This window comes from Capricornis sumatraensis, chromosome 8 (assembly GCF_032405125.1).
Source record: "Capricornis sumatraensis isolate serow.1 chromosome 8, serow.2, whole genome shotgun sequence".
Taxonomy (NCBI): Eukaryota; Metazoa; Chordata; class Mammalia; order Artiodactyla; family Bovidae; genus Capricornis; species Capricornis sumatraensis.
The window spans coordinates 3113526-3140610 of NC_091076.1; the positions used below are offsets into that span (position 1 = coordinate 3113526).

General features: G+C 54.7%; 1 protein-coding gene across 1 annotated transcript in view; it reads left to right on the top strand.

The window, feature by feature from the left end:
- SHANK2 (SH3 and multiple ankyrin repeat domains 2) overlaps positions 1 to 27085 on the top strand; it is a 466522-nt gene that overhangs the window by 57397 nt on the left and 382040 nt on the right. The window contains exons 8-9 of the mRNA XM_068976951.1: positions 2428 to 2544; positions 13923 to 14000. Of these exons, the coding sequence (XP_068833052.1) occupies positions 2428 to 2544; positions 13923 to 14000 (195 nt within the window). The remainder of the gene's footprint in view (positions 1 to 2427; positions 2545 to 13922; positions 14001 to 27085) is intronic.

Here is a 27085-nt window from a genome sequence, read left to right on the forward strand (position 1 = left end):
TCTCTCTCTGTGTGTGTCTGTGTATGTCTGTGTCTGTGTGTCTCTCTCTGTGTGTCTTTCTCTGTGTCTGTCTCTATTGTGTGTGTGTCTCTGTGTGTGTGTGTCTCTGTGTGTGTGTGTGTCTGTGTGTCTGTCTCTATTGTGTGTGTCTCTGTGTGTATGTGTGTGTCTGTGTGTGTGACTGTGTCTGTGTGTCTCTGTGTGTGTGTCTCTCTGTGTGTGTGTCTGTGTATGTCTGTGTCTGTGTGTCTCTCTCTGTGTGTCTTTCTCTGTGTCTGTCTCTATTGTGTGTGTGTCTCTGTGTGTGTGTCTCTGTGTGTGTGTGTGTGTCTGTGTCTGTGTGTCTGTCTCTATTGTGTGTGTCTCTGTGTGTATGTGTGTGTCTGTGTGTGTGACTGTGTCTGTGTGTCTCTCTCTGTGTGTCTCTCTGTGTGTGTCTGTGTATGTCTGTGTCTGTGTGTCTCTCTCTGTGTGTCTTTCTCTGTGTCTGTCTCTATTGTGTGTGTGTCTCTGTGTGTGTGTGTCTCTGTGTGTGTGTGTGTGTCTGTGTCTGTGTGTCTGTCTCTATTGTGTGTGTCTCTGTGTGTATGTGTGTGTCTGTGTGTGTGACTGTGTCTGTGTGTCTCTGTGTGTGTGTGTCTCTCTGTGTGTGTGTCTGTGTATGTCTGTGTCTGTGTGTCTCTCTCTGTGTGTCTTTCTCTGTGTCTGTCTCTATTGTGTGTGTGTCTGTGTGTGTGTGTATGTCTGTGTATGTCTTGTTTTCTCTCTCCTGCCTTCAGCTCCCACTTCTCCCTTCCTCTGCATTGGTGGCCCCGGCAGCTCTGAGCTTCCGTGGCTTTTCTTGCCGACCCTCCTGGAGGAAAGCGAGAACTTCATTTTCTCCTCCGTTCTGACAAATGTTTCAGCCTCCATCTCCGCGGCTCCCGAGAGTCACTTGGGCTTCCCCAGCCCACGCCCGTGGCCAGAAGCTCGAAAGTTCTGGGTGTGCTGTAGGCGTGGGGAGGGGCGGGCCCCCAGGCCTCTGGGAGCGGGGTTGGGGCCCCAGAGGAAGAGGCAGGCGCTGTTGCCACAGAAAGGGAAGGTGGGGCAGGCAGGTAGAAGCAACCTTATCTCTGGTGATGGTCTGCTCTATAAACGGCGCCACCAGGGTTGAACGTGGGTGTTTCTCGGTTTTTTTTTAAAGCTCATCCGATTACTAACCCCCTATCCTCCCGTCCTCTCTCCTCTGTTAAGTGGTGGGGTGTGGCGCTCTTCTCTTGCACGGCACGGAGGTGGAGGTTCCACTCAGTCTGTCTCAGTTATCAGAAAGGCAGGGCTAATGAGCTGAGCGCCAGCCCAACCCCGACCCCCCGTGGCTGCCCTTCCCGGCCAAGCCAGCTGTCTGCTCTGTGCCCGGCGCTCCCCGCCCTCCGTGCGCAGTCCTGGATCAGGACCCCGTTCCCTGGCCTCTTGTATCTCCCTGTCTGCGTTGTCTCCCCGGCACAGGGACAGAGGGTCTCACCACCTTGGTGCTGTGCACTGCTGGGTGTGCAGACGGTGCTGGTGGATGGGGTTAGTCGGATAGAACCTGCTGCCCAGGGTCAGGAGACCCCCCCCTCAGCCTCTGGACCCCCCTGGAGCTGAACGCCCCCGCCCCTATGCAGTCTCAATGCCAGGTCTCCCCGCTTGCTGTGGGGGGTGGGGGGCTGGCCGACCCTGAGCAGCACTGGGGGTCTTTTCAGACCCCGTATTCACGTGACTCATGAGAGCCCCTCGAAGAGTGGGGTTTCTGTTGGCACATGAAGACATAGGCTCAGGGTGAAAGTTCTGGAAAACCAAGCCAGATCTGGTTGACCCCAGAACCCTGTTGGCTCATAGATCCCACGTCGGCCCTAGAAGGGCTCAGCAAAGGGTAAATCACGCCGTGGGGCCACCCCCCCTGCTGCTTGCACCCCTTCAGGGTGGGTTCATGCTAAAGTCTCAGTGGGGCTGCCTCTGCCTGGAGGAGGACAGGTCAGGTGGGTGGGGTCTCTCCCCAGGACGCAGCAGGTCCTCGCACACCCACAGATGACCTCATGCGTCGTCCTGGGGTCTGGGGGGCTTGGATTAGCAAGGCCAGGCGTGGAGCATCCTGATCCGCATTTCCTGGGGCCGGTCGCTGAGTTCAGGGGGCAGAGACATGCCATGGTGTCTTTGGGGTTCCCCTCCTGCGGGTCCAAATGAAAGGAATGGGTGGCCCCCACGCAGACCCACCCCTCTTTTGAACAGCTGAGCACAGTCCTGAGCCCCGTCACAAGCCCCTCTCCTGCTCCCCACCCTGGGGTCTGTCCTGGGGGGCCCAGTCCAGATGCAGAAGTGGGCTGTGAGCTGGGCCAGCTGCGCCATCAGTTCTGGGGGAGCCAGGTGTGTCCCGGGCGGTTCCGCTCACGGGGTGGACTCTCATTTCAGGCCTGCAGGTACGGCCACGTGCAGCATCTGGAGCACCTGCTCTTCTACGGGGCCGACATGGGGGCCCAGAACGCCTCGGGGAACACCGCCCTGCACATCTGCGCCCTCTACAACCAGGTCAGTGAGCCGGGCACACACCCCACACCCTCCGTAACTGTGCGCCCCAGAGCCGGGGCTGTGCTGAGCGCTTTGCAGGTGGGTGTCCAGTTCCAGGTGCTGTAATGAAGCCCCACAGACGGGGCGGCTTAAACAGCAGACATTTATCTCTCACAGTCCTGGCTGCACGTCCCAGACCAAGGGGCTGCCTGCTTGGCTCCAGAGGAAGGCTGTCTTCCTGGTTTGGGTTTTCCTGGCCCCCTTTGGCTGTGTCCTCCCATGTGCAGAGACAGAAACAGCCCTTGGCTGTCTCTTCTGCAAGGACGCTAATCCTGTCAGATCAGGGCCCCACCCTCACAACCTCATTCAAACTAGTCACCTCGTAAAGACCCATCTCCAGACACAGTCACACTGGGGGTTAGGGCTTCAAGGTAGGAATCTGGGGAGACACAGACACTCAGTGCTTAGCTGGGAGAGCTCCTCACCAGCTTTCTTGAGGATGGTTACCCCTTATCGTACGAGCTTTCCAGGTGGTGCTCGTGGTAAAGAACGTGCCTGCCAAATGCAGGAGACATAAGAGAATCAGGTTCCATCCCTGGGTCGGGAAGCTCCCCTCAGAAGGGAATGGCAGCCCACTGCAGGATTCTCACCTCGAGAATCCCATAGACAGAGGAGCTTGGGGGGCTACAGTCCACAGTGTCACAAAGAGTTGGACCCAACTGAAGAGACTTAGCATGCACGACACACAGCCCTGTCACAGAAGGAGAACCTGAGTCACAGGAAGTGAGAGGAGGGTCCTGGACACAGCTGGAGCAGTCAGAGCTGGGCGCAAATGCTGCCCCCGTGGCAGTCTGCAGGCACCCTGTCGCACGTGCCCCAGAGTGGGTCTCCCCTGGGGCCTGGAGGGGGGCAGCTTGGAGCCATGGAATGGGGATTGGGAGCCGCTGACAAAGCCCCCGAGATGATTATGGCAATGGGACGCCGAACGCCAGTGGGACCGCCGTGTAACAACAGCAAGCCTTTCCATCGCGTGCACACATGTCCCCAGGGGGCTTTGTCTGTTTACTTCCTTCTTGCATGCTAAGTCGCTTCAGTCGTGTCCAACTCTCTTGTGACCTCATGGACTAGAGCCTGCCAGGCTCCTCTGTCCATGAGATTTTCCAGGCAAGAATACTGAAGTGCGTTGCCATGCCCTCCTCCAAGAGATCTTTCCTACTCAGGGATGGAACCCACAGCTCTTACGTCTCCTGCACTGCAGGCGGGTTCTTTACCACGAGCGCCACCTGGGAAACCTAATTCCTTCTTCACTGTGGTTAAATAAGTAAAACAGAGCAAATGTTCGACCGTCTTAACTATGCAGTTAAGGTGCGCATCTCAGTAGCCTTAGATGCGTTCACATGGTACGAGTGTCACCTGCCTCTGTCTTCAGAACTTTCCTTCTCCCCAAACTGATACTCTGTCTCCATGAACCCACTCCCCGTCCCCTCCCCCAGCTGCACCGTCTGCTTCCTGTCTCTGTGAGCTTGACAGCTCCAGGGACGTCCTACGAGGGCAATCGCGTGGAATCTCTCTTTTTGTCTCTCCTTACTTCACTCAGTGTAATGTCCTCAGGTTCATCCAGGTTGTAGCTGCGTCACAATTTTCTTCCTTTTTAAGGCTGAGTAATGTTCCCTCGTCATAGCTTTCAAGAGCTATGATAAACCTAGACACCATATTAAAAAGCAGAGACATCACTTTGCAGGCAAAGGTCCCTCTGGTCAAAGCTGTGGTTTTTCCACTGGTCATGTATGGATATGAGAGTTGGACTATAAAGAAGGCTGAGCGCTGAAGAACTGATGCTTTTGAATTGTGGTGCCAAAGAAGACTCTTGAGAGTCCCTTGAACTTCAAGGAGATCAAACCAATCAATTCTAAAGGAAATCAACACTGAAAATTCACTAGAAGGACTGATGCTGAGGCTGAAGCTCCAGTACTTTGGCCACCTGATGGGAAGAGCTGACTCATTGGAAAAGACGCTGATGCTGGGAAAGATCGAAGGAAGAAGGAGAAGGGGACGACAGAGGATGAGATGGTTGGATGGCATCACAGACTCAACGGACATGAGTTTGGGTGGACTCTGGGAGTTGGTGATGGACAGGGAGGCCTGGCATGCTGCAGCCCATGGGGTCACAAAGAGTCAGACACGACTGAGCGGCTGAACAACAGCAGCAGTTTTCCCTTGTGAAGATGGACCACGTTTATCCTTTCATCCGTCAGGGGACATGGGCTGCCTCCATCTCTCACCTGTTGTGACCAGTGATGCTGTGAACACAGGCGTGCAGATCTCTCTTCAGGACCCTGCTCACTTCTTTTCGGCTCCATGAGTGGAGCCTTCATGTGAGCAAGTTTATATAAAGGCCTTGCTCTCCTGTGTGAGAAGGACTGAAAACTCGGGCGAGCTGGGCGCGAGCATGCTCAGAAAGCAGCAGGGATGGGATGCGACCCCCGCCCTCCAGGCAAGGCTCCTCAGTGACGGGAGTCACTTTGCCCTGGAAAACTCCTGTGCATTCTTCAAGACCCAGTTGAGATACCTGCCCTCAGTCAAGTCTTTCCTTGATGAGCCCCTGGTAGAGTGAGTTGTGCTTTTCACACCACAGCCCTTTGCAGTACAGCCCAGGGGAACTGCCCAGGGCCAGGTTGTTATTAGGCCTTACCTGTCGTCCCTGCCGGCCTCCACTTGCCCCTTGGGCCTACCTTCTCAGGGACACAAACCGCCGTCTCTCAGGGTGTCCCCTGCTCCTGGCACAGGAGAGCGGCTCGGCCAGATGGGGCTGGGGAAGCATTTCAGTCTGACTTCAAGGGATTTCCTGAAAGCTGCTGGCCAGCTCCTTAATGAAAGCATATTGATGGGATTTGCACACAGCTGGGGCCCTAGGTGTTCCAAGGCACATGGATGCTGGAACGGATTTATGAGCGCGGGGATATCTTGCTCGGCTGGGCTAGAAAAACACGTCAGGAGGCTTGGCTTCGGCTGGTAAAACATCTGTGCCAACATGTGCCGCTTAATTACTGCTGTAGACGGGGAAAGCATTCCTTAGTTTTCCCTGGTAGATTTTAAGCTTATTTTATCACGGGGAAAAAAAAAAAAAACCCTAAACAGAAAACCATGTTTTTTGTCTCTTGAAATAATGGAGGGCAGGGTGATCTTTGAAAGTGTAACCTTTCTTATTAGACTGTTGGGAATCTGTATTCTGAGTGACCTCTGGACCTGTCCCCACCCTCGGCCGACGGCTTTGGGATGACCCAGAGCCGCCCAGGGCTCGTAGAAGGACCCTGCCTCTCTCGCCTTGGGTTAGAGAGGCCAGCAGACTTTTTCTGTAAAGAGTCACTGAGTGACTCTTCCGGCTTTTCAGACCACATGGACTTCTTCACAGCTACTCCACTCTGCCTCTGCCGTGTGAACTTAGCCACAGACGATATGCAGATTAAGGTGTGGCTGTGTGCCAATAAAACTTTATTTATAAACCAGGCAGTGGGCCAGTTTAGCCTGTGGGCCCCAGTTTGCCAGGCCCAGGCACAGAAGGCTACATCTGGTCTCTCACCAGACATAAGTTAAGGACAGACTCCCTGCTCCCAGCCGAGTGCCTTCCTCCTAGCGTTCTGGGGAGCCTGGCCAGGGCGTGAGAGCTGTGCCCTGTCCAGGGTCCTGGGACCGTCACGGCCCACCTGCTGCTGTCCAGCCCTACCCATCTGACCCTCTGCAGCAGCATGGGTAGAAATGCCTTTGGGGCCCCTCTTGTTTCGGACACCCAGCCTTGCATTCTGTCCCAGAGGCCGTCATGGAGGGTCACAGACTCGCTTGGTGGCCCATGGGGTCTGGACAGGATGTCCAGTTGGGAGTTGGCGAGTGTTCTGGGATCCAGCCTCCCGAATCCCTTGTGCCCCTCCCTGGGATGCTAGTGTGACCTTTTAATCTTTTCCCTCAGCTTGTCTCACCGCTTCCCAACCTGTGAGAAAGGCCGGTGCAGATGGAATCTCAGTGAAATTCAGAGACGCACGGCTCCGTGTACACTAGCATCCTTCTGATGAGACGTCCTCGGGGGGATGGAGGGATGGGCGGAGGGATCGAGGGCCCCCCAGCCTCTGTCAGGCACACCTGGCAATTGTGTTGACACCTAACCCGAGGCCCTGCCCTCCCCACGTCACCAGAGTGCTGGCCTCCTTGCTGAGTCCACTTTCTCTCCTGCACACATGCGGCGTGTGAGGCCGGGCTCAGGGCCGACGAGAGAAACTCCTTCAAGCAGAAGGAGGTGTCGTATAGGGCTCTCTGGAGAGTGCTGCTGAGAAACAGACTCTCCCGGGGTGGGGACCTGGTGCCTTTGGGTCAGGACAGGAGCCAGGGAAGGGGATTAAGAAGCCGCCTCAAGATAGAGCCGCAATGCAGGGAGACGTGGCAGTCTGGGTTCCAGAAAATCCCTCCTCTGTGATGTGGAGATAATTATACCTAACTGGCAGGGCTGCTAAGAGGCTTAAAATAGAAAACAAACATATGGTGTGCCTGGCGTGCGGTCGATTTTCAGTAAAAGTGACTACGGTGGTGGTGATGGTGGTGATGGTGGTGACTGGTGATGCTGGTGATGGTGATGGTGCTGACTATGGTGATGCTACCCAAAGCTATGGTTTTCCCAGTAGTCACATACGGGTGTGAGCGTTAGACCATAAACAAGACTGAGCGTTAAAGAATTGATGCCTTTGAGTTGTGATGCTGCCGAGGACTTTTGAGAGCCCCTTGAACAACAAGGAGATCAAACCAGTCCAGCTTAAAGGAAATCAGCCCTGAATGTTCATTGGAAGGACTGATGCTGAAGCTGAAGCTCCAATGCTTTGGGCACTGGATGCAAAGAACCGACCTGTTGGGGAAGACCTGATGCTGGGAAAGATTGAAGGCAAGAGTTAGAAGAGGGGCGACGAGGATGAGGTGGTTGGATGGCATCACCAGCGCAATGGGCATGAGTTTGAACAAAGTCCAGGAGATGGTGAAGGGCAGGGAAGCCTGGTGTGCTGCAGTCCATGGGGTCGCAGAGAGCCGGACACAACTGACCGACTGCACGGCAGCAAATGGCAGTGCTGATGGTGACTACGGCGATGGTGGTGACGGTGGCGATTAGGATGGTGATGGTGATGCCACGCGTACTGCTGTTAATTTGACTTAACAAACTTCTCATTAAATGTGAAAGCATCAGCTTTATGGATTGATTGTGTGTTTTATCAGTTTTAGGCAGACCGCACCCGTACACTTCCAGTAAAACACACTATGATCAGAATATTCTGTCTTCTTCTTTTATGAAGTCAACTAATTAGGGCTTTGATTGTAAGCAGCAAACTGCATCTCATCTTCCGGCTCCTCGGTCTGTTGGCTGGCCTTCCAGGAGCCCCGGCGGGGGCGGGGAGGCCGGTAGACAGCCTGGTGTTTGTTTCTCTACCCTGGATAATGAAGGGAGGGAGGGAGTTTGAAATATCAAAGTTACTAAGCCAGGCAAATTTGTCTGGAAGGTTAAAAATTAAATAGACCCTGCCTCTAGGGAGCCGGCCTCCTGAGACAGGGTGGTCCCTGGGCCCTTCCACACCGCACACTGTGGGTGTCAGCATCGTAGCCAGTGGCAGTCTCTGCAGGGACCCTCATGGGGCGATCGTCCCCTGGGCATTGAAGGTGTGCAGAAAGGTGTCCCCTAGTCATTCCCCTTAGATTCCGCCAAAGAGCCTTTGGAGGCTGCTGTTGGTTGTCATTCCCTTGAACAGGCCAGGAGTCGCAGGCTTAGTCCAAGCGGCTCAGCTGTGAACGCCAAAGCCGGGCTCAAAACCCAGCCTGTATCTCTCCTCCCCCAGGCCTTGGCGACGGGTTCCTGTAACCCCTTGATTGGAGGTAGGAAGATGCTCCACTGGGCACAGGTCAGGTGAAGGCATGTGTCAGGGCGTGTGTGTGGTGTGGTCCTTGGGGCACCGCCCTTGAGAGCGGCTCGGTCTTTGGAGCCAGGTTCCAGCCTCGCTCTGGTGGCAGCAGCGTCCCAGCTCTGCACTTCACCCTTTTATTAATCGCATGCATCCGGGCTCTTCCTAGGTTTATGTCTCATGGGACAGGCTCGTTTCAAAGGATCATTTAGACTGGAAACGAATTCCTGACTCATAATTTGGAGTGCTGAGTAGTTTGGGTCTGTGACATTTAAGTGACTGTAGTCACTTCTCCAGAAGTCATCCCTGGATAATAATTGGATGTTCTTCCTGATGCTTTGGCCCTCAAAACACTCAGGGTGCGTCTGTGTCTGCACTTGATGGGCTCCTTTAAAATGATGAAGACACACCTCAGTGTGTCCTACGAGATCCCCTTGCAAGGGGGCCCACAGGGCAACCAGCAGCCACGCACGGGCACCACGAGGCTCCCACTAGCAGCTTCTCTGGGTCAGGACTTCTCCTTTTGCTCGCTTCCTGAAGCTGCAGGTTTTCATTCAAGCCTTCCTGGCCTCCACTGCCTTATCTGTGAAATGGGCCTCCTACTACCTCTAGCAAGGATGTGCTGAGGGTGGAATCAAGGAATGGAGAGGTGTGTCTTCTGAACTGTAGAGCATCCGTGTGTGCACACAGACACATACACCTGTCTGTACACACACACACGCACACACGCACACACACACACAGTGTCATCATTATAAAGTCACATGAACCACTTACCCTGCAGTTTTGAAATCTCTCCCCCTTCCAAGTCTGGCAGCTATTAGAATGACAGGGTGTGTGCCTCGGGCTTGGTTAATATTGACTCAGAGCTGTCCCTCTGTGGGTGAGCGGAGGAGTGTTCTGAGATCCTGGCTGGCTTCCTCCTGGGAGGGTGTGACTGGCAGTGCCTGGCAAGGGTTAGTCTTGGCTTCCTGGGAGATACATCTCCCTGATGGGAGTTTTCAGTGGAAGTCCTTGCGGAGCGGTGGGGAGCGGTTGCATGGAATTGCCGGGCCAGACTCTTGCTCTGGGTTCTGATGGGCCCCAGTGGCTCCGGACATCTGGGACGGTCACCTGGCGGGTCCTCCCTGGCTGCCTGGAGCCGGGCCAGGGCACACTTAGGCCAGTGCAGGCTCAGTTCGGAATGAGCCCCCAGGCAGCTTTCAGGTCCCCGAGCTCCAGAAGCGCTGCCCTGGCTGGCTGCCCCCAGAGTCTGTTCTCTCTCTCCTGCTTCCCCCACACCCTGGAGGGTAACCTGCCGAAATCCGGCTCATCCATAGGCCCCGTGTCCCCTCAGGGCCAGGGCTTTCTCAGATACCCTTTCCTGTTTTCTCTTTGCAGAACACTGCTCACTGAGGCGAGATAACACTGTTGTTTTAAGTAACTAACGCTTTGGGTCATCAGGAATGAGCCCTAGTTGGTGGGGGGGTTCTCGTGGCCCCACCAGGGGCGGGACCCGAACGCTCAGGAGCCCGAGTTCCAGTAGAAGCCGTTCCACAGAATCAGCAGGGCAGGAGGTGAGACCCCGGAGTCAAATGACAGGACCAGCTTCAGGCCGGGGTATGTGACCTTGGGCCAGGATCCAGGGCTCATCTCCCCTGGAAGTAACGCCCGGGGCTCTTCTTTTACAGCCTGGGATTAACTGTACCCCAAGTGTGAAAGGTGTGTTTGCCAAGCACAGGTCCATCTTTTAAACTTTTCTTTTAAGTGTTTTTAGTTACTCAGAGCACCACCTGGACGCAGACTCATGGAAAAGGTGCAGACAGTATAGGCCGAGACGGGGTTTTCCTGTAGTTTCCACCTGTCAACGTGGTGCGGGCCTGCCCACCGTCTGAACCAAGGGCATCACACGCTCACGGCTGTTTCAACAGTGGGCTCCTGCCCATGTGTCCTTCCGCCCTCTTTTGTTCTCCTAACCTCTGTCTGCGCGTGTCCTTCTTGCCATCACAGAGTCTGCCCTCCCTCCCAAGGGCCCCATGTCTCTCTGCCTGCCTTGGACCCAGCCTGAAGTGGTCCCCAGGCCCTCTCTCCAGCCACAGCAGTCCCCGACGGCAGCCTCCTTCCAGGCCCTCAGTGTGCACCCCGAGTCTGCAGTGACCCTCACGGCCACTCAGGTGTGCCTCTGAGGCCCGGGACCCCGGCCGCCCAACAGCAGTCTTTCCTGTAGAACTCGGAGCCGTCCCGCCTGCGGCCAGCGGGTTTGTGAGCAGACCCCGCCCTGTCCCGTGTGTCTGCCAGAGTGCGGCTCAGAGAACAGGGGTCCCGCTGGCTCAGCTCCTGTTTGCTCCGCGCACGGATGTCCCCCCATTCACATCATCGTCCTGCGAGGGAGGCCCCGGGGCCTCACCCGGGTCTCGGGGGTCAGGGCGGCCCCACCGTGCTCTGGGCTGGGCCTGGCGGGCACAGAGCCAGCTTGCTGCCGGCGTTCTCTGTCTGTGTCCCTCCTTGTCTCTCCCCTGGTGTCCGTGTCTCCTGGTCTTTCTGACCCCGTGTCTCTCTCTGTCTCTCCGTTGGTCTCTGTCTCTCTGTCTCTCATGGTCTCTGACTGTCTCTGTGTCTCTTTTGATCTCTCTGTCTCTGACTCTCTGTTTCTTACTTTTCTGTGGATAATATTTAACACCTTTATTGAGATTTATCTCACACACCATACAGTTTGCCTATCTGAAATATACAATTCAGTGCTTTTCAATCTGCTTGCACATTGCCTAACCACCCCACAGTTACTATTAGAACGTTTTCATCGCCCCAAACCACTCCCCACCCGCAGCCCCCACCCCGGGCAGCGCCCGCCCCTCCTGTCTCCGGATCTCCAGCCTCGTCTCCAGGCTGCTGTTCGCCCAGGTGCCCCTCCTGCGCCGTGTGTCCTGGTCTCGGCCCTTGTTCGTCCCAGGGCACCGGGTCCCCTGGGGCTGGAGTGGGGCTGCTGGCCCGGTCCCGTAAACAGGTCCCTGGGTGGAAAGCCCTGTTGGTTGCCTCATGGCCTCTTCACTCAGCAGTTACTTACCAAGCATCCAGCCTGGGGGGCCATGCCTGTTGCCTCTGCCCCGGACTCTGTAGATGGCGCTGGACTAGGGCGATGGGGCTGGGGCAGGGGCTTGCCGTGGGGGACAGTGCAGCCCCCTGCGTGAGGCGCGTGGGCACTTGAACATCATACTCATCCCCAACTGTCACCTGCTCGGTCGTAACAGCCCGGCTGCGTCCGGTAGGCAGCGACTGAACCATCGCTGCTTTTGCATCCGTCTGCTTCCGCCTGTCTCTGTTTCATTTCACTTGGCGCTCCGTGCGGCTCGCAGGATCTCAGTTCCCCGACCAGGGATTGAACCTGGGCCCCTGCAGACAACGCTCGGAGTTCTCACCACTAGGCGACCCGGGAGCTCGCTTCACGTGCCTTTTCCTCTGTGGGTATTTGTCCCCACCTCCCCATCAGGACTTCCAAGAGGGTGAGCCTCCCAGGTGAACAGTAGAGGCTCACGAAATGGACAGGACCAGATCCCTTTTCACTGTACAGATAACACGAGAAAAGAACATTGGCTGCCTCGACGGTAGAAAGTGTGAGTGCAGAAAATAGCAACACAAGGCTCCTTCTGTTTGCTCCCCCACCCTTTTTCCTTCCTGAGAAAGTAATTCCTGTCAACGGGTAACTTCTTTTCAGAATTATTCATTGCTTTCTAAAATATAGACTCTAAAATGGAAGTGAAACGAAGCTATATTGTTGCTCTGAGACTCATGTTTTCTAGTTAGGCAGTTTGGATTTTCTTCTAGTCAGTGTATTATTGGCGTATGTTGTTGTTTTGTTTTGTTTTTGCTATCACTGCCTCGGTAAAGAATGTTCTGTGGAGAATATTATGGAGGTTCCTTAAAAAACTAAAAATAGAGATACCAGATGATCCAGCAATGCCACTCCTGGGCATATATCTGGACAAAATGCTCACTGAAAAAGATCCCTGCACCCCAGTGTTCATAGCAGCACTCTTTACAATAGCCAGGAGATGGAAGCCACCTAAAGGCCCATCAGCAGAGGAGTGGATGAAGTCGTGGTACATCTATACCATGGAACGTTACTCAGCCCTAAAAATAGTGAAGTAATGCCCTCTGCCGCAACATGGGAGGACCTGGAGATTATCACACTAAGTGAGCCAGATAAAGATGCGTGTCACTTTTATATGGAACCTGAAACCAACTTATTTACAAAACAGACTCATAGACATAGAAAAACACATGGTTACCAAAGGGGAAAGTGGGAGAGGGATAAATCAGGAATTTAGGATTAACAGATACAGGTCTTACTAAACATAAAATGGAGAAGCAACAAGGACCTACAGTGTGGCTCAGAGAAGTATACCGAGATCCCGTAATGACCTCTGATGGAAAAGTATCTGAAACAGAATGTGCATCTGTGTGTAACTGGATCGCTCTGCTGTGCACCGGCAACGTCGCAGGTCAACTGTACTTCAACAGAAAGCTGTTTTGAAAACAAAGGGTGTTCCAGAATTATTCCCGCTTTTCCTTATTTTAGAGTACTTTTGCCATCTCCACATTTTCTCTTCTTTCCTTTTGGAGTTTACTTGTGGTCTTTCAATTAGTACATATTTTCTATGCACGTGCAAAGCTCTCTGTAAAGGTGCTCAGTTGCTCAGTAGTGTCTGACTCTTTGCCACCCAGTGAACTGTAGCCCGCCAGCCTCCTCTGTCTGTGGGATTTTCCAGGCAAGAATACCAGAGTGGGTTGCCATTTCCTTCCGCATGCGTCAGTTCAGTTCAGTTCAGTTGCTCAGTCGTGTCCTACTCTGCAATCCCATGGACTACAGAATGCCAGGCTTCCCTGTCCATCACCAGCTCCCAAAGCTTGCTCAAACTCATGTCCCAATATTGAGTCGGTGATGCCATCCAACCATCTCATTCTCTGTCATCCCCTTCTCCTCCCACCTTCAATCCTTCCCACCATCAGGGTCTTTTTCACTGAGTCAGTTCTTTGCATCAGGTAGGTGGCCAAAGTATTGGAGTTTCAGCTCCAGCATCAGTGAATATTCAGTGTTGATTTCCTTTTGGATTGACTGGTTGGATCTCCTTGCAGTCCAAGGGACTCTCAAGAGTGTTCTCCAACACCACAGTTCAAAAGCACGAATTCTTCCACACTCAGCTTTCTCCATGGGTAGATACAGTCTTAAAAAGAATCACTGGCCGTGGGGTGTGTGTATGTGAAATTTTTGCAGATTCTGCTGAGTCGCCGTCCCAAGTCTTTGCGGCAGTGAAGGTTCAGCTGGCAGCGTCCGGGCATCTGCCCTCCTCCTGGTCGCTCCAGTGAGCAGAAACGCCCTCCTGTTGATTTCGTGTCTCCACGTCTCTGAACTCCTGCAAGCTCAGCCTGTGAACAAGCTCCTTTGGAAGATGTATGTGCCGTGATTTGCAAACAGATCTCTTCTTCCCTCTGCAGGACAGCTGTGCTCGTGTGCTTCTGTTTCGAGGTGGAGATAAGGAACTGAAGAACTACAACAGCCAGACCCCGTTCCAGGTAACAGGCTCCTCCAGCCCCCGCGATGCCCCCGGGCCGCGCGCCCGGCCCTGGTGTCAGGGGCGGGGTCTGTGTTTGGAGCGCGACCCTATTTCAGATTGCCTGTCCACACCAGCTTCCTTCCAACTAGAACAAACAGCTAAGGCCACGCCTTAGCCATGCCTCCGGGGAGCGATTCACGAAGGCAGTCTGGGAAAAGCAGAAAGACGGGGACGTTGTCTTTGCAGTGGCGGGCAGTGCTGGCTTCGCTGCCCGTCATGTGAATGGGGACAGTCTCCTGGGGGCGGGGGGTGGCTTGCCATCCGTCCGGTGCCCCCACTTGGCCTGCTGTCCTGGGTGGAGGGTCAACAACCCAGCGCAGAGTGGCCACAGGGGTACGAAGTGGAGCAAAGAGGTGGGGTCCTGCTTTTTAAACTGTGGTAAAATGTGTATTACACAGAGGGTACCATCGCAGCCGAGCAGCTCAGTGGCCGTGGGCACCTGGCGTGGTGGTGGCGTCCCCTCTGTGTGGTTTCTCATCAGCCCAAGGGAAACTCTGGGCCCGGAAGAGTCGCTCCCTGCTCCTCCCTGCTGCGGCCCCTGGGCAGCCCCTCACTTCCCTCTGTCCCGCCGCTCACTTCCCTCTGTCCCGCCGCTCACTTCCCTCTGTCCCGAGGATGAGCCGCCTCTGGACGCTGCGGGAGCAGAGGCGCTGGTGCCTTACGTGGTCTTTGTGCTGAGCTGCTCTCGCTCAGCACGGCCTTTTCACGGTCCATCTGTGTGGTCGGGTGTATCGCGGCTTCATCCCTTTTTGTGGCTGAGTAATACCCCGTTTTATAAACGTGGGGCTCATCGAATTTTGATGCAGCTGACCAGATGGTTTAGGATGAAAGAATTTTTTTTTTTGTTTTTGGCTAAACGCCCAAAGTTACAGAAATGCTTTTTCTTCCTAAACACAGTCAGCTCGCTCTCTCTCCTCAAACTGAACACTGAGGTGACTGTGATTCTTTTTATCTGGAAGGAATTTTTACACCTTCTGAGCAGAGAGAGGTCTCACGTTTAGACCTGGCTTCCATGGGTGACTTGGCTCATCCTCTCCTTGTCAGCGTCAGCGCTCAGTCGTGTCCGACTCTTTGCGAATCCGTGGACTGCAGCCCACCAGGCTCCTCTGTCCATGGGATTTTCCAGACAAGAGTACTGGAGTGGGTTACCATTTCCTCCTCCAAGGGGTCTTTCCAGCCCAGGGATTGAACCCGCATCGCCTGTGTTCCCTGAATTGCAGGCTGATTTTTCACCTGCTGAGCCATCAGGGATTCCTCCGCTCAGATATGAGCAGTATAGATGGGTTTGATAGCTTTTTAAAAATGACTGTATTTTTGGCTGCGCTGGGTCTTCACTGCTGTGTGTTTTTGTTTGTGTCTAGTGGCGGCCACTCGCTAGTTGTGCTGTGCGGCTCCTCATTGCAGTGGCCTCTCTCGTTGCTGAGCGCGAGCTGTGGGCGCGTGGGCTTCAGTCGTCACAGCATGCAGGCTCTCGAGCACAGGCCCAGTAGTCGTTGCTCCGGACTTCGTTGCTCCAAAGGCGTGTGGGACCGTCATGGCTCAGGGATCAGACCCGTGTCTCCCGCATTGGCAGGCAGATTCTTTACCACTGAGCCACTGGGAAAGCCCTTGATGGCTTGAAAATGAGTCAGCTCAATCCCCAAATGAAGCTGGGTGTTTAACAGTCATCGTTAATAAGTTTGCTCAGCTCATGAGCAGCGGCAGGCTTGGGTTTTACTCTGCACCTGTGGCTTAAAGGTATTTAATGTGAAATGGGTCGTGGAGGTGAGTGCCTGGTGTGCTATTGGGTCTACAAAGACTGTGCTTTCTTCCCCAAAGCATGTCCTCTTCGCAGTGGTGAGAGTGAGGGAGTGTGGGCTCTTGCCACTTCGTGGTGGGACTCATCCATGCGTCGGCGGTCTCAGTTTAAATATCTTGTTGCTATTAAGTGGTGCATTTCCATGGCCCTTTCTTTGAAGTCAAACAGTACTTAAATTGCTTAGAAAACAGCAGCTAATCCCCTAGGCTGGGAAAGGTTGAAGGCAAAAGGAGAAGAGGGCAGCAGAGGATGAGACAGTTGGATGGCATCACCGACTCAATGGACATGTATGAGCTTGGGCAAACTCTGGGAGTTGGTGAGGGACAGGGAGGCCTGGCATGCTGCAGTCCACGGGGTCACAAAGAGCGGGACATGACCAAGCAACTAAAGAACAATAGCAGTGCCCTTTGATGTGGGTTGGCACATGGACGGTACCACAGAGCCATTGCTACCCTTCTGGGCAGAGGTTTGTAACCGCCACCTGACTCCCCAGGGGAGTGAGTTGTTCATGGCACCCGGGACAGAAGGTCACTGTTGGCAAACCACTCCCCCACCGTGAGTCCCCTCTCCTGTCCTGTCCCCCCAGGCAGCGACCACCTGGGGGGATACCCCCTTCTTCCAGGAGTCCTGGCAGGAACCCTTCTGTGCCACCGCCCCTGCCCCCCACCCCGCAGCAGATCCACCCCAGCTCACGCCCGAGGCCATCTGTCTCGATTTTGCTAACAATAATCAATCAAGAGCCCTAAATGGTTCAGGAAGACAATTACGCCTGAATAATAGGGCCTTGTGCCCTGCAGACATTGTTCGGTGTCGGGGCAGAATCAAAGCCTGGGATGCGCTCGGCACACCCAGTACGGCTCTGCCTGTGCGTGTGCGAGCTGGCCTCCAAGCCTCGCATGTCCCCACCTCCTGGCGTTTTCAGGGTGCAGAGAGACTTACTTCAGCCTCTGGAGCCTTGCCTGTAAAACGTCCCCAGCATTCACGTTGCATTCATGATCCTTCCCCTCCCAGTGATGAAAAATGAACACCTCACTGTTGATTTCGGGGGGAATGTTAGCTTGCCTCATCATTTAACAGGGCTCAAGTGTGTCCACCTGGGAAGCCTTGATGGTATTCAGCTGGTGTTGTGAGCAGGGGCCTTTCTAGCAAACCGTGGGATATTTGACAGACTTCATCTGGCCGAACTTTGCTTGATGATTTAATCCAAAGGCTGGAGCAACAGCAGCAGGGCGTGCAAGTCCTCAGACTCCCCTCGTAGTACCCTGAATCCAAAGCCTGGGGGCAGGGCTCCGGGTCCTGAGCCCTCAGACTCCCCTCGTAGCACCCTGAATCCAAAGCCTGGGGGCAGGGCTCCGGGTCCTGAGTCCTCTAGAGACCTCAGCATCTGCTCAGGTTTGAGAATCGCGAGACAGAGGTGACGTTTTGAAGGAAGAGAAGGAAGAGCAGAAGGAGCTTCTGCATTACTGGGATGTTTCTTAAATAGCAGTGGTCATGACTGTGATGGTGCTGATTGCCTGAGTCACCCTGGGCCGCCATGACAAAGTACGTGGACTGGGGGCTTAAACAGCAGATTTACTCCTCACAGCCTGGAGACGAGAAGTCCGAGGTCAAGGCGCTGGCAGATGCAGTTTCTGGGAGGGCTCTCTTCCTGGCTTACAGACAGGCACCTGGTCACTGGTGTTTCTTCAGCGTACTCTGAAGACAGAGAGAGAGAAGGAGAGGCTTCTGGTGTTTCTTCCTCTTCTTGTAGGAACAGCAATCTTATCTGGTTAGCTTCCCACCCTTATGACTCATTTAGCCTTACTTACCTCCCTGGAGGCCCTGTGTACAATTTCATCACAGTGGGAGATGCGGTTCAGTCATAACATTAATGATGATGGTGATGGTGATAGTTTTGGTGATGATGCTGGTGGTGATGGTGGTGATGCTGGTGGTTGTTATGCCCGCAGTCCAAGTCCCCACAGCTGAGAAAACAAGACATCCACGGCAATGCAAACGCAGAACAGGAGTTTATTGCTAGCTCGAGCCAGGGTCCAAGTCACATCCAGCGCAGTGGAGTGGAGCGAGGGCCCCGAGCCCTGAATTACAGCAGTGTTTTTAGGTTTAAGACAAAGACAGGGAGTTGGCAGGGGTGGATTGGTTGCAAGGGTTCCTTAGCATCTACTAGTTGGCTAGATTTTCGCGCGTGCGGGCTTTCTCAGGGGGTTTTCATCCTCGTCCTGATAAGCTTGAACCAGGCTACAGGGAGTACACTGATTGGTCGAGTCCTGGCGCCGGCGGAGGATGATCTCAGCTCCTCCTTGGCAATAACTCAGCCCCTCTGTGAAGGCGACTTAGGCCTGCCTTGGCCCCCTGAAGCCTGTCATGGCGCCTGTTTGGTCCTAACAGTGGTGACGCTGGTGATGATGCTGGTGGTGATGCTCTGTGAGAAGCAGCGTTTAAACCCTCGCAGGATGAGTGATGAAATGCCAGGTTTCATCTGAGCCCTTTCCATGAGTGACATCAGAAAACTGCGTTTTTCGTTCTGACCGGCTTCTCTTCTCTCCATTGGCTGTGTGTCTCTGGGTCTTTAGAAGCAGCTTGGTGGGGCAGGAACCGGCATCATGGGTGTCTGCCTCATGGCTGGTGATCTGCTGACCTTGCACAGGGCTAGGTACCCAGCTTTTGGTGGAGTAAGCCACAGTCTGCAATCCGGGGGGTGGATCTCAACCCAGAGACTTAGACTGTGGCCTGCCCGTAGTTTTGGATCTTTATCTAAATTTTCTGTTTTGTTTTGGCCAGGTCACGCGGCACGTGGGGTCTTAGTTCCCTGACCAAGGATCGGACCCATGCCTCCCACATTGAAAGTGCAGACTGCCCACCCAGAGTTTTTAAAAACTAGATTCTTTGCCAATGTTTAAATATCCTGCAATTTTGTATAAAATTCCAATTTCCAGCTACTCTTGAATATTTGGGAAAAGCGGGCACACCAGGCAGTTGCCGTGTGTGTTGGTGTTTGGCTGGCGTGGGGAGCTCTGCCTCTTTGGGAAGCTCTGCAGTTGCCCCCCGGGCCCAGTCCCCGCCGCTCCTGACTGCCCGCCCCTGCCCGCCTCTTCCGCTTCACGGCCTGGCTGATCCCTCTGAGCACTTCCCCGGATCCCTGCTTAGGGCATGCGGTCAGGGAAGCCACTCATTTTCAAGTCGTTTCTTTTAAAAGTTCTTATTTGGGATTCAGACTCTGAGTTCCCATAGAAACAGGGAAGAGGAAGTCGTGTCTCTGGATCAGGGCGCAGAAACCCGGGAGACCCGAGTTTGGGGCTGATGGACCGTGTTTATCTGTGATGGAGAAGGATCAGGTTTCAAGTTCATTATTCCAGACAGCACACGCCGAGTTCCTGGGAAGAGCCACGTTCTCGCCTAGATGCCCGGAGACGCATCAGTGAACAAGGACGCCCCTGCACTCATGGAGTGTGCGTTCCTCAGACTAGTGATTAACAGTTAAACAGATACATGCATACTGCGTCAGGGTTGCTAAACTACTTGAGGAGAGAGGAGGCAGGGTGAGTGAGTGGGTGGAGAGAGGGGGTGGAGCTGCAGGAGCCAGTGTCTTTAGTGACGGGAGCCTTGCGGGACCTCTGCCGTTTGAGCGGAGGCCAGGACCGAAGGAGAGAGGAGGCAGTGGCCCATGCAGACGCCTGCAGGCGAGCATGGGCGAGAACGGGCGCGCCCAAAGGCCCTGGCGTCAGCCCAGGCCTGGCCAGCGTGAGGAGCAGAGCGGGTCAGCCAGCTGGGGCGGTGGGTGAGTGGAGACCAGGGAGGGCCCCCACGACTGGGCAAGGACCCTGGGTTTTACTCTGAGCGAGACGTGCAGGTCCCACAGGACGGACGGAAACAAATGGACGTCAGCCCGTCCCGTCCCACCGCCTGTCGTGATCCCAGTGGCTCAGCTGGTAAAGACTCTGCCTGCAATGCAGGAGGCCCAGATTCGATCCCTGGGTCAGGGAGATCCCCTCTGGAGGAGGAAGTGGCAACCCGCTCCACTATCCTTGCCTGGAGAATCCCAGGGACAGAGGAGCCTGGCAGGCTATCGTCCATGGGATACCAAAGAGTTGGGAGCGGCCAAGCAACTGACATCGTGATCCGTATGAAAAGCAGGGCTGGCGTTTGCCCCTTACGTGGCATGAGTAAGGGCTGCCCTGTGAACTGATCCAGCTTGGGGTCAGGATAGGGAGATTCTCCTAATTAACTGATTTGCAACAGGGAAGGAGGGGTGATGAAGTGGAGCCCAAGGCTGGGAAGGAGCTGGCTTGAGGTCAGTCATCAAACCTGGGGACTGAGGACACCAGGGAGCCCCAGGTGGATGCCTGGTCCAGGTAGGGGAGGTTGAGTCCTCGGAGCTTTTCCCCAGAACCCTTGCACCGCAGCTGAGGCTGTGAACCCAGATTCCACAAGTTTAAAGTTATGGAGCAGGCTGTCTCTCTAAACAGAGCACTGTGCAGCCGGCCTTGAGACCCCCGACCCAGGCACATGGGCAGGGCCGGGCTGGGCCGGGGGCTCGGTTTGCAGATGCTGCTCTTCACGAGCTGAGAAAAGTACCCTCAGTCACCAGGGAGCGTGTGAAGGTCAGGATGCATGTGGACGCCTGACCCTATTATGTAAGAATGAAGGAGAGGCAGTCACCGGTCCTCAGCTCCAGGAAGGGGAGAGAAAAGAGGTGAAGAGCGTTGGGGAAGCCGCCCTGCCTGCCACCAGTGGGCAGAGCTGGGAGCTAGCCAGACCGCAGGTCAGCACCCTGGAGACCCCGAGTGTTGGAGATGCAGGTGAGACTGGAAACGGTGTTTTGGTTGAACCTGCTAGGCCTGGAGGCCCAGGCTCGTGGGGCCCTTGCTGACCTGGTGTGTGCTAAGTTGCTTCAGTCGTGTCTGACTCTGTGTGACCGTAGGGACTGTACCCCACCAGGCTCCTCTGTCTGTGAATTTCTCCAGGCAAGAATACTGCAGTGGGTTGCCATGCCCTCCTCCGGGGGATCTTCCCAACCCACGGATCAAACCCACATCTCCTACATCCACCTACACTGGCAGGCGGCTTCTTTACTGCTCGCGCCACCAGGGAAGCACATTGCTCACTGATGTCACAGCTCCCAGCTCACTCCCTCTGCCCCAGACACCCAGCCTCCTGCTGCTCCCCAGGCAGCCAGACACACGCTTGCCCCGGGGCCTTTGCACCTGCTGTCACCTCTGAATAGAACCCCTCCCCCAAGCACCCTGTGTTTCATCCCCCCATGAGGGCCCCCCTGGGGCATGTCCTCCCACCATAGGACCAACTCACCACATCCAGAGTTTCCATCCTGTGTGCAGACGCTTCAAACTGAAAATGGGAACAGACAGCTGAGCATCACCAGTCATTCAGGGAAAACCGCCATCGGGAAAGGCAGACACCAAACAGGCACAAATAAAGACGCTAGATAGAAAGTGATGAATTTAGAGAATAGGCGGGGACTTCAGAACATACCCTCCATATCCACAGGGTGATAAGAGAGGCGGGAGCATCGTGAAGTGGGGGTTCAGGGGGCCCCATGAAGAGTCATGGTAGTAGGAAAGCCGTGAGCCCAGAGTCGCTGAGGATGGACAGAAGGTTGGGGTGCCAGGTAATCGAGGAGTCGTGAGCAGGTTTACCACCTGAGTAATGGAATCTCTAAGGGAGCAGAAGTCAGCAAAGACATCGTTCAAGACAATGCTGCCAAACAGGAGGAAACGAGATCCCCACTGGAAAGGCCCTGCGTTTACGTGTCAAATGAGAGCAGTTGTCAACAGCAAGGACAGGGCTCATGAGAGCTCAGAACTTCGGGAAGAAAAATAAAACTATGGTTCCTAAGTTTCAAGAAGGAAAAAAGCAATTTCTGTATAGAGGTCTGGGGGTCAGGCATTTCTGCGACATCCTGGAAACTCACGGACCGTGAATGTCATTCTCCAGGGCACACGTCGCCTGGGAATGAAGGCGGCAGAGAGATGGCTGAAGTGTTTGCGCCCAGAGAGGAGGCTGTTGCCAGAACCTGGTGACCCATCGACTATAGGTCAATAGAAAAGCAGATTTTTAAATGTCGCTGTTAACTCACTCAAGGGAGAGAGACCCATAGTTGACTGGCATCCCGACTGTGGGGAAGATAGACTTAGCCATCCTGATGTAAACACAGCGTGATGATTAGGCAAAGCTGGGACCCACCTGTGTTGGGTTGTGTGACTGAGGAGCTGAGCCCTCGGCTTTCCTGGCAGGACATCAATAACTAATATTTAAATGGAAAGAAATCATGGCAGAGCACCAGGAGTGTACTGGTTAGAAGCAGGGGGTCCAGGGGTTAAGTCTCCAAATGTCCACTGCAGGGGGCACAGGTTCGATCCATATTTGAGGAACTAAGACCCCACATGCCATGAGGCACTGCCAAAAAAAATAAAAATGAAAACTAGGAGGCAGAGGAGTGAGAACGCAAGCAGATGTGGGTGTGGCGTGGCTGGAGCGCAGGTGGTGGGCGCGGCTGGAGCGCGGGTGGTGGGCGTGGCTGGAGCGCAAGTGGTAGGGGTGTGAACAGCCGTGCAGAAGGGTCTGACTTTTCAGACCTCCCATCCAGCTGTGTGGCATTGATAAAAGCAAAACACTGATTTCATTTTTAAAAGACAGTCTTTTCCCCTCCCCCTCCCCCTTCCCCCTTCCCATGAGCTCCTCTCTACCCAGTGAACTCCTGTTCACCCTTCCGAACTAGAGCTCTTCGTCTGCAAGCCGTCTCCCTGCAGCCTTGGGCAGCCCCCCTAGGTGTGCTTTCCTTTCGGTTCTGGTGTTACTTGATACACACCTGTCACATACTGTATCAGCGTGGACGGTTTTGGCATCAGACCCCCAGCTACACTGTAAAGCCCGTCTCTTCGATCTTTCAAGTCCGAATGCCCAGCACCGCACCAGGAACAACCTAACTGGAGATGAAATGAGCTGTGATTCGTCTTTGCTGTTGTTATTCAATGGCCAAGTAGTACCAGACTCTTCATGACCCCATGGGCTGCAGCGCGCCGGGCTTCTCTGTCCTCACTGTCTCCTGGAGTTGGCCCAAGTTCATGTCCTTGCACCCGTGATGTCATCCAACCCTCTCACCCTCTTGTCACCCTCTTCTGCTGCCTTCAATCTTCCCCAGCATCAGAGTCTTTTCTAATGAGTCAGCTGTTTGCATCAGGTGGCCGAAGTATTGGAGCTTCAGCATCAGTCCTTCCAATGAATATTCAGGGTTGATTTCCTTTAAGATAACTGGTTCAATCTCCTTGCTGTCCAAGGGACTTTCAAGAGCCTTCTCCAGTACCGTAATTCAAAAGCATCAGTTCTTCAGCACTCAGCCTTCTTTTTGGTCCAGCTCTCACATTCGGACGTGACTACTGGAAAGAAAATAGCCCTGACTATGTCGACCTTTGTTGGCAAAGTGATGTCTTTGCTTTCTGACATGCTCTCCAAGTTTGTCATAGCTTTCCTGCCAAGAAGCAATTGTCTGCTAATGTCATGGTGCAGTCACCGTCCGCAGTGATTTTAGAGCCAAGAAGAGGACGTCTGTCCCTGCTTTCACCTTTTCCCCTTCTGTTAGCCATGAAGCGATGGGACCAGATGCCATGATCTTACTTTTTTAAATATTTAAGCCGCCTTTTCCACTCCCCTTCATATCAGGAAGCTCCTGCGGTGTAATCCCTGTAATTCCTCACACTGGCCACTAAGTGGCAGTGTTGTCTTGGGACAGCTCGGTCCAGGAGAGTGGGTTGGGGAGGCAGGGTGCTCATGTTTATCATTTCCGTCCTAAAGAAATATCTGTCCTGAAAGTCAGTCCTCGGATCGTTCATCAGTTCGAAGTAGGAACGACCCCGTATCAGTCAGTTCAGCTGCCGTAACAGAGGATCACAGCCAGGGCGGCTTAAAGAACCGCATTTGCCTCTGTTGGCTGCACGTCCCCCGCCCCCCGGCGCCTGCTGAGGGCGCTCTTCCGGGCGTTCCGATGGCCGCCTTCTCGCCGTGTCCCGCAGAGGGCGCTCGGGTCCCCTCTTATAGGGGCACTGACCCCATGGGCCCCCTCCAGCCCTCGTTCCCTCCCAAAGCCCCACCCCCAAACACACCCCGCTGCGGCTTAGAGCCTCAGCTCAGGGATTTGCGTGGGGAGGTCACAGTCCTTAAACCCAAACAGCAAGATGGGGAGATGTTTTGGGCCAAGGCTGTATGAAGGCGTTTTCCTGGTTTGCTGTGATACTTCCGCTACCTGTAGCCTCCCAGTGTTTGAACAGCACCCTGCTGACTCTCTGCAGACATAATTCTGGGAGCAGATGTGCACACACGTGTGTGTCAGGCTAGAAGACTACGCAGTCCATCAGGAAGCGCCCGGCAGCTTTCTAGAGAGAGGGAGGGGGATGGAGAGGCTGGTGTTTACCGAGCATCCACTGCGGGCCACGCGGGAGCTTTTAGTTGGGGAGTGTTGTCCTCGGATACTCTGAGGATTTACATACCGTGAACTCCTTTTACAGGTCGGCTAGTAAAGGCAGGAGTGACATTTGGGGCGCTCAGTCTCCCCATTTACATCGCACTTCTAATCACCGCATCTGTCTACTGGGATTCAAGCTGATGTTCAGTTCAGTTCAGTCGCTCAGTCGTGTCCAACTCTTCGCGACCCCATGGACTGCAGCACACCAGGCCTCCCTGTCCATCACCACCTCCCGGAGTCTACCCAAACTCATGTCCATTGAGTCGGTGATGCCATCCAACCATCTCATCCTCTGTCGTCCCCTTCTCCTCCCACCTTCAATCTTTCCCAACATCTGGGTCTTTTCAAACGAGTCAGCTCTTCGAATCAGGTGGCCAAAGTATTGGAGTTTCAACTTCAGCATCAGTCCTTCCAATGAATATTCAGGACTGATCTCCTTTAGGATGGACTGGTTTGATCTCCTTGCTGTCCAAGGGACTCTCAAGAGTCTTCTCCAGCACCACAGTTCAAAAGCTGACGACCCCCTGATGACTCCCTGTTAACCTTGGTCTCGGATTTCCCAGTGGTTAAGGCTCTGCACTTCCTCTGCAGGGGGCGTGGGTTCGATCCCTGGTGGGGGAGCTAAGATCCCACACGCCATCATGGCACAGACAAGTAAATAAACAAATAAAAATCTGAAAAAACAAACAAAAACAAGAAAGATGGGAATTCCATGTCAGTCCAGTGGTTAGGGTTCTGTGCGTCCACTTCCAGAGACCCAGATTCAACCCAGTGTTCGGGAACTAAGATCTTACAAGCTGAACAGCACAGTCAATAAATAAATAATTCAGAAAAATCTTGGCCTCGCCCCAGAATGAACGCAGCCTCACCCTGACTGTTGTTCCCAGGGGTGCACTTGCAGGCGGGCTCACGAGCGAGGGGCCCTGGGACCCCCACTTACGCTTGTTCTTCTAAGTCGGTGTTTCTCCCCTTTCTTTCCTGATCGCCGCTCGCCGCTCCCCCTCCCCATGACGTGTCTACACCGCGGATGTTCTGTGAATCTTCTCAGGTGCTGTCCCTATGGCTGCACTTTATGCATGAAAAGAGGAAGATATCTTTGCACCCCTAAGAACCAGTCTTCACCTCCTCTGAGAATGGCTTAGGGCATCTGAGCTTTCCGTTTGGGGGAGAAAATTAGTGTTTGTACACAGTCGAGTCGCTTCTTTTGGGGCTTGTCAGAGAGGAAGGAAGAAAGCAGGAGCGGGGCAGAGACAGGGGAACTCCTGGGCTTGCCACCCGCTGGGCGATTAGGAACAGCACAGAGGCCGGAACTTTGAAATCAAGGTGTTAGCATGGCCACACTCCCCAGAGCTCTGGGGGAGGGCCCTTCCTGCCTCTTCCAACTCCCGAGGTCTCCAGGTGTTCCCAGGCTTGTGGCCACATCCCTCTGGCCTCCACCTTCTCCTCGTGTGTACTGAAGTCCCCCTCTGCCTCTGTCTTAGAAGGACACCTGCGATGACCTCAAGGGCCCATTCGGATCATCCTGTGTCGGCATCTCAGCATCCTCAACTCTGTCACACCCGCAGACCCCCATTTTGCCGTGTGAGGTCACACAGGTTCTAGGGATTCTGATCTGGTGTCTGAGACTGGGGGGTGGGCGTTATTCTGTCCACACGAGAGGGACAGAGTACCAAGCAGAGTAGAGAGTTTCTGGGTGGACAAGGGCAGAGGGACCCTGGCTTAGAAGTGTCTTCCCGGACCTGAGTGGGTGGGAACAGAGACACGAGCGGTTCTGTAGGTCTGGGTGGAGCAAGGAGGCCAGAGTGACCGACACCCAGAGGCCTTGAGGCGTGGATGGAGCCCCAGGTATCAAGGAGGCCCCCAAGGTGAGCAGGCAGAGCAGTGGCCCGTGAGGCATTTCCTTGGAAGCCTGCAGCCAGGGAAGGTAAGCACCGAGGAGCTGCCTGGGGCCTTGGCCACGTTTAGGACACAGAAAACCACCCCGGGACCCTCAGAGTGCCTGCCGCCCCGGAGACCCCTCCTGACCCCGCCCTCCTTCTGTCCAGGCTCTTGGACCCGCAGCCCTGAGCCTGACGGTGACTCCCGGATTCCACCAGCCTCCCCTCCAGCCCAGCCCCAGCCTCTGCCCTGCTTGTACCTCCTGCTCCTCCCACCCTGCCCCTCCCCGCCCCTTGCTGGCCTCTCCAGAGGCTCGTGGACCGGGTCCTTCACCTCCCCTTTCCTCCTTGGTGACCCTGACCTCTGGGACTTTGAAGCTGCTGTCCCCGCTTGCTGGAGCTCCCCTCCGTCCCCCACTGCCCGCCCTCCTGGCTCATGTGCCCACGTTTCCCTCTTCCCTGAAGTGGGGTGCGGTGCCCCCGGGCCCTCCTCACCCGCATCGTCACTGCCTCCAGGGTCTCCGTCTGCCTCCCCCATGGGCAGAAACTCGTCTTGTCCCCGTGGGTCCTCGGCTGACCCTCCCCGGCTGGCCAGCAAGTGTCTGTTGGTTGGTTGAGTGTCAGTGAGCCCAGATGACTTACCTGAGCTTTTACAGGTGCTCCAGCGGCCTCTGCCCTTTCAGCTGTGTGATACGCTGACCACCCCCGCCCTGGCCCCCGCCAACAGAGTGACCGCGAGTGTCCGTTTTGAGGGACCTGCCCTTCCTCATGGGGGAGGGAGCCCTGTGTTCCCATAGGATCCCAGAGCGTTAGCTCGGTCGACGACATTCACGAGGGCAGCCTGCCTTCCGTGTTCCTGGTTTAGTCACTCAGTAATGTCTGACTCTTTACGA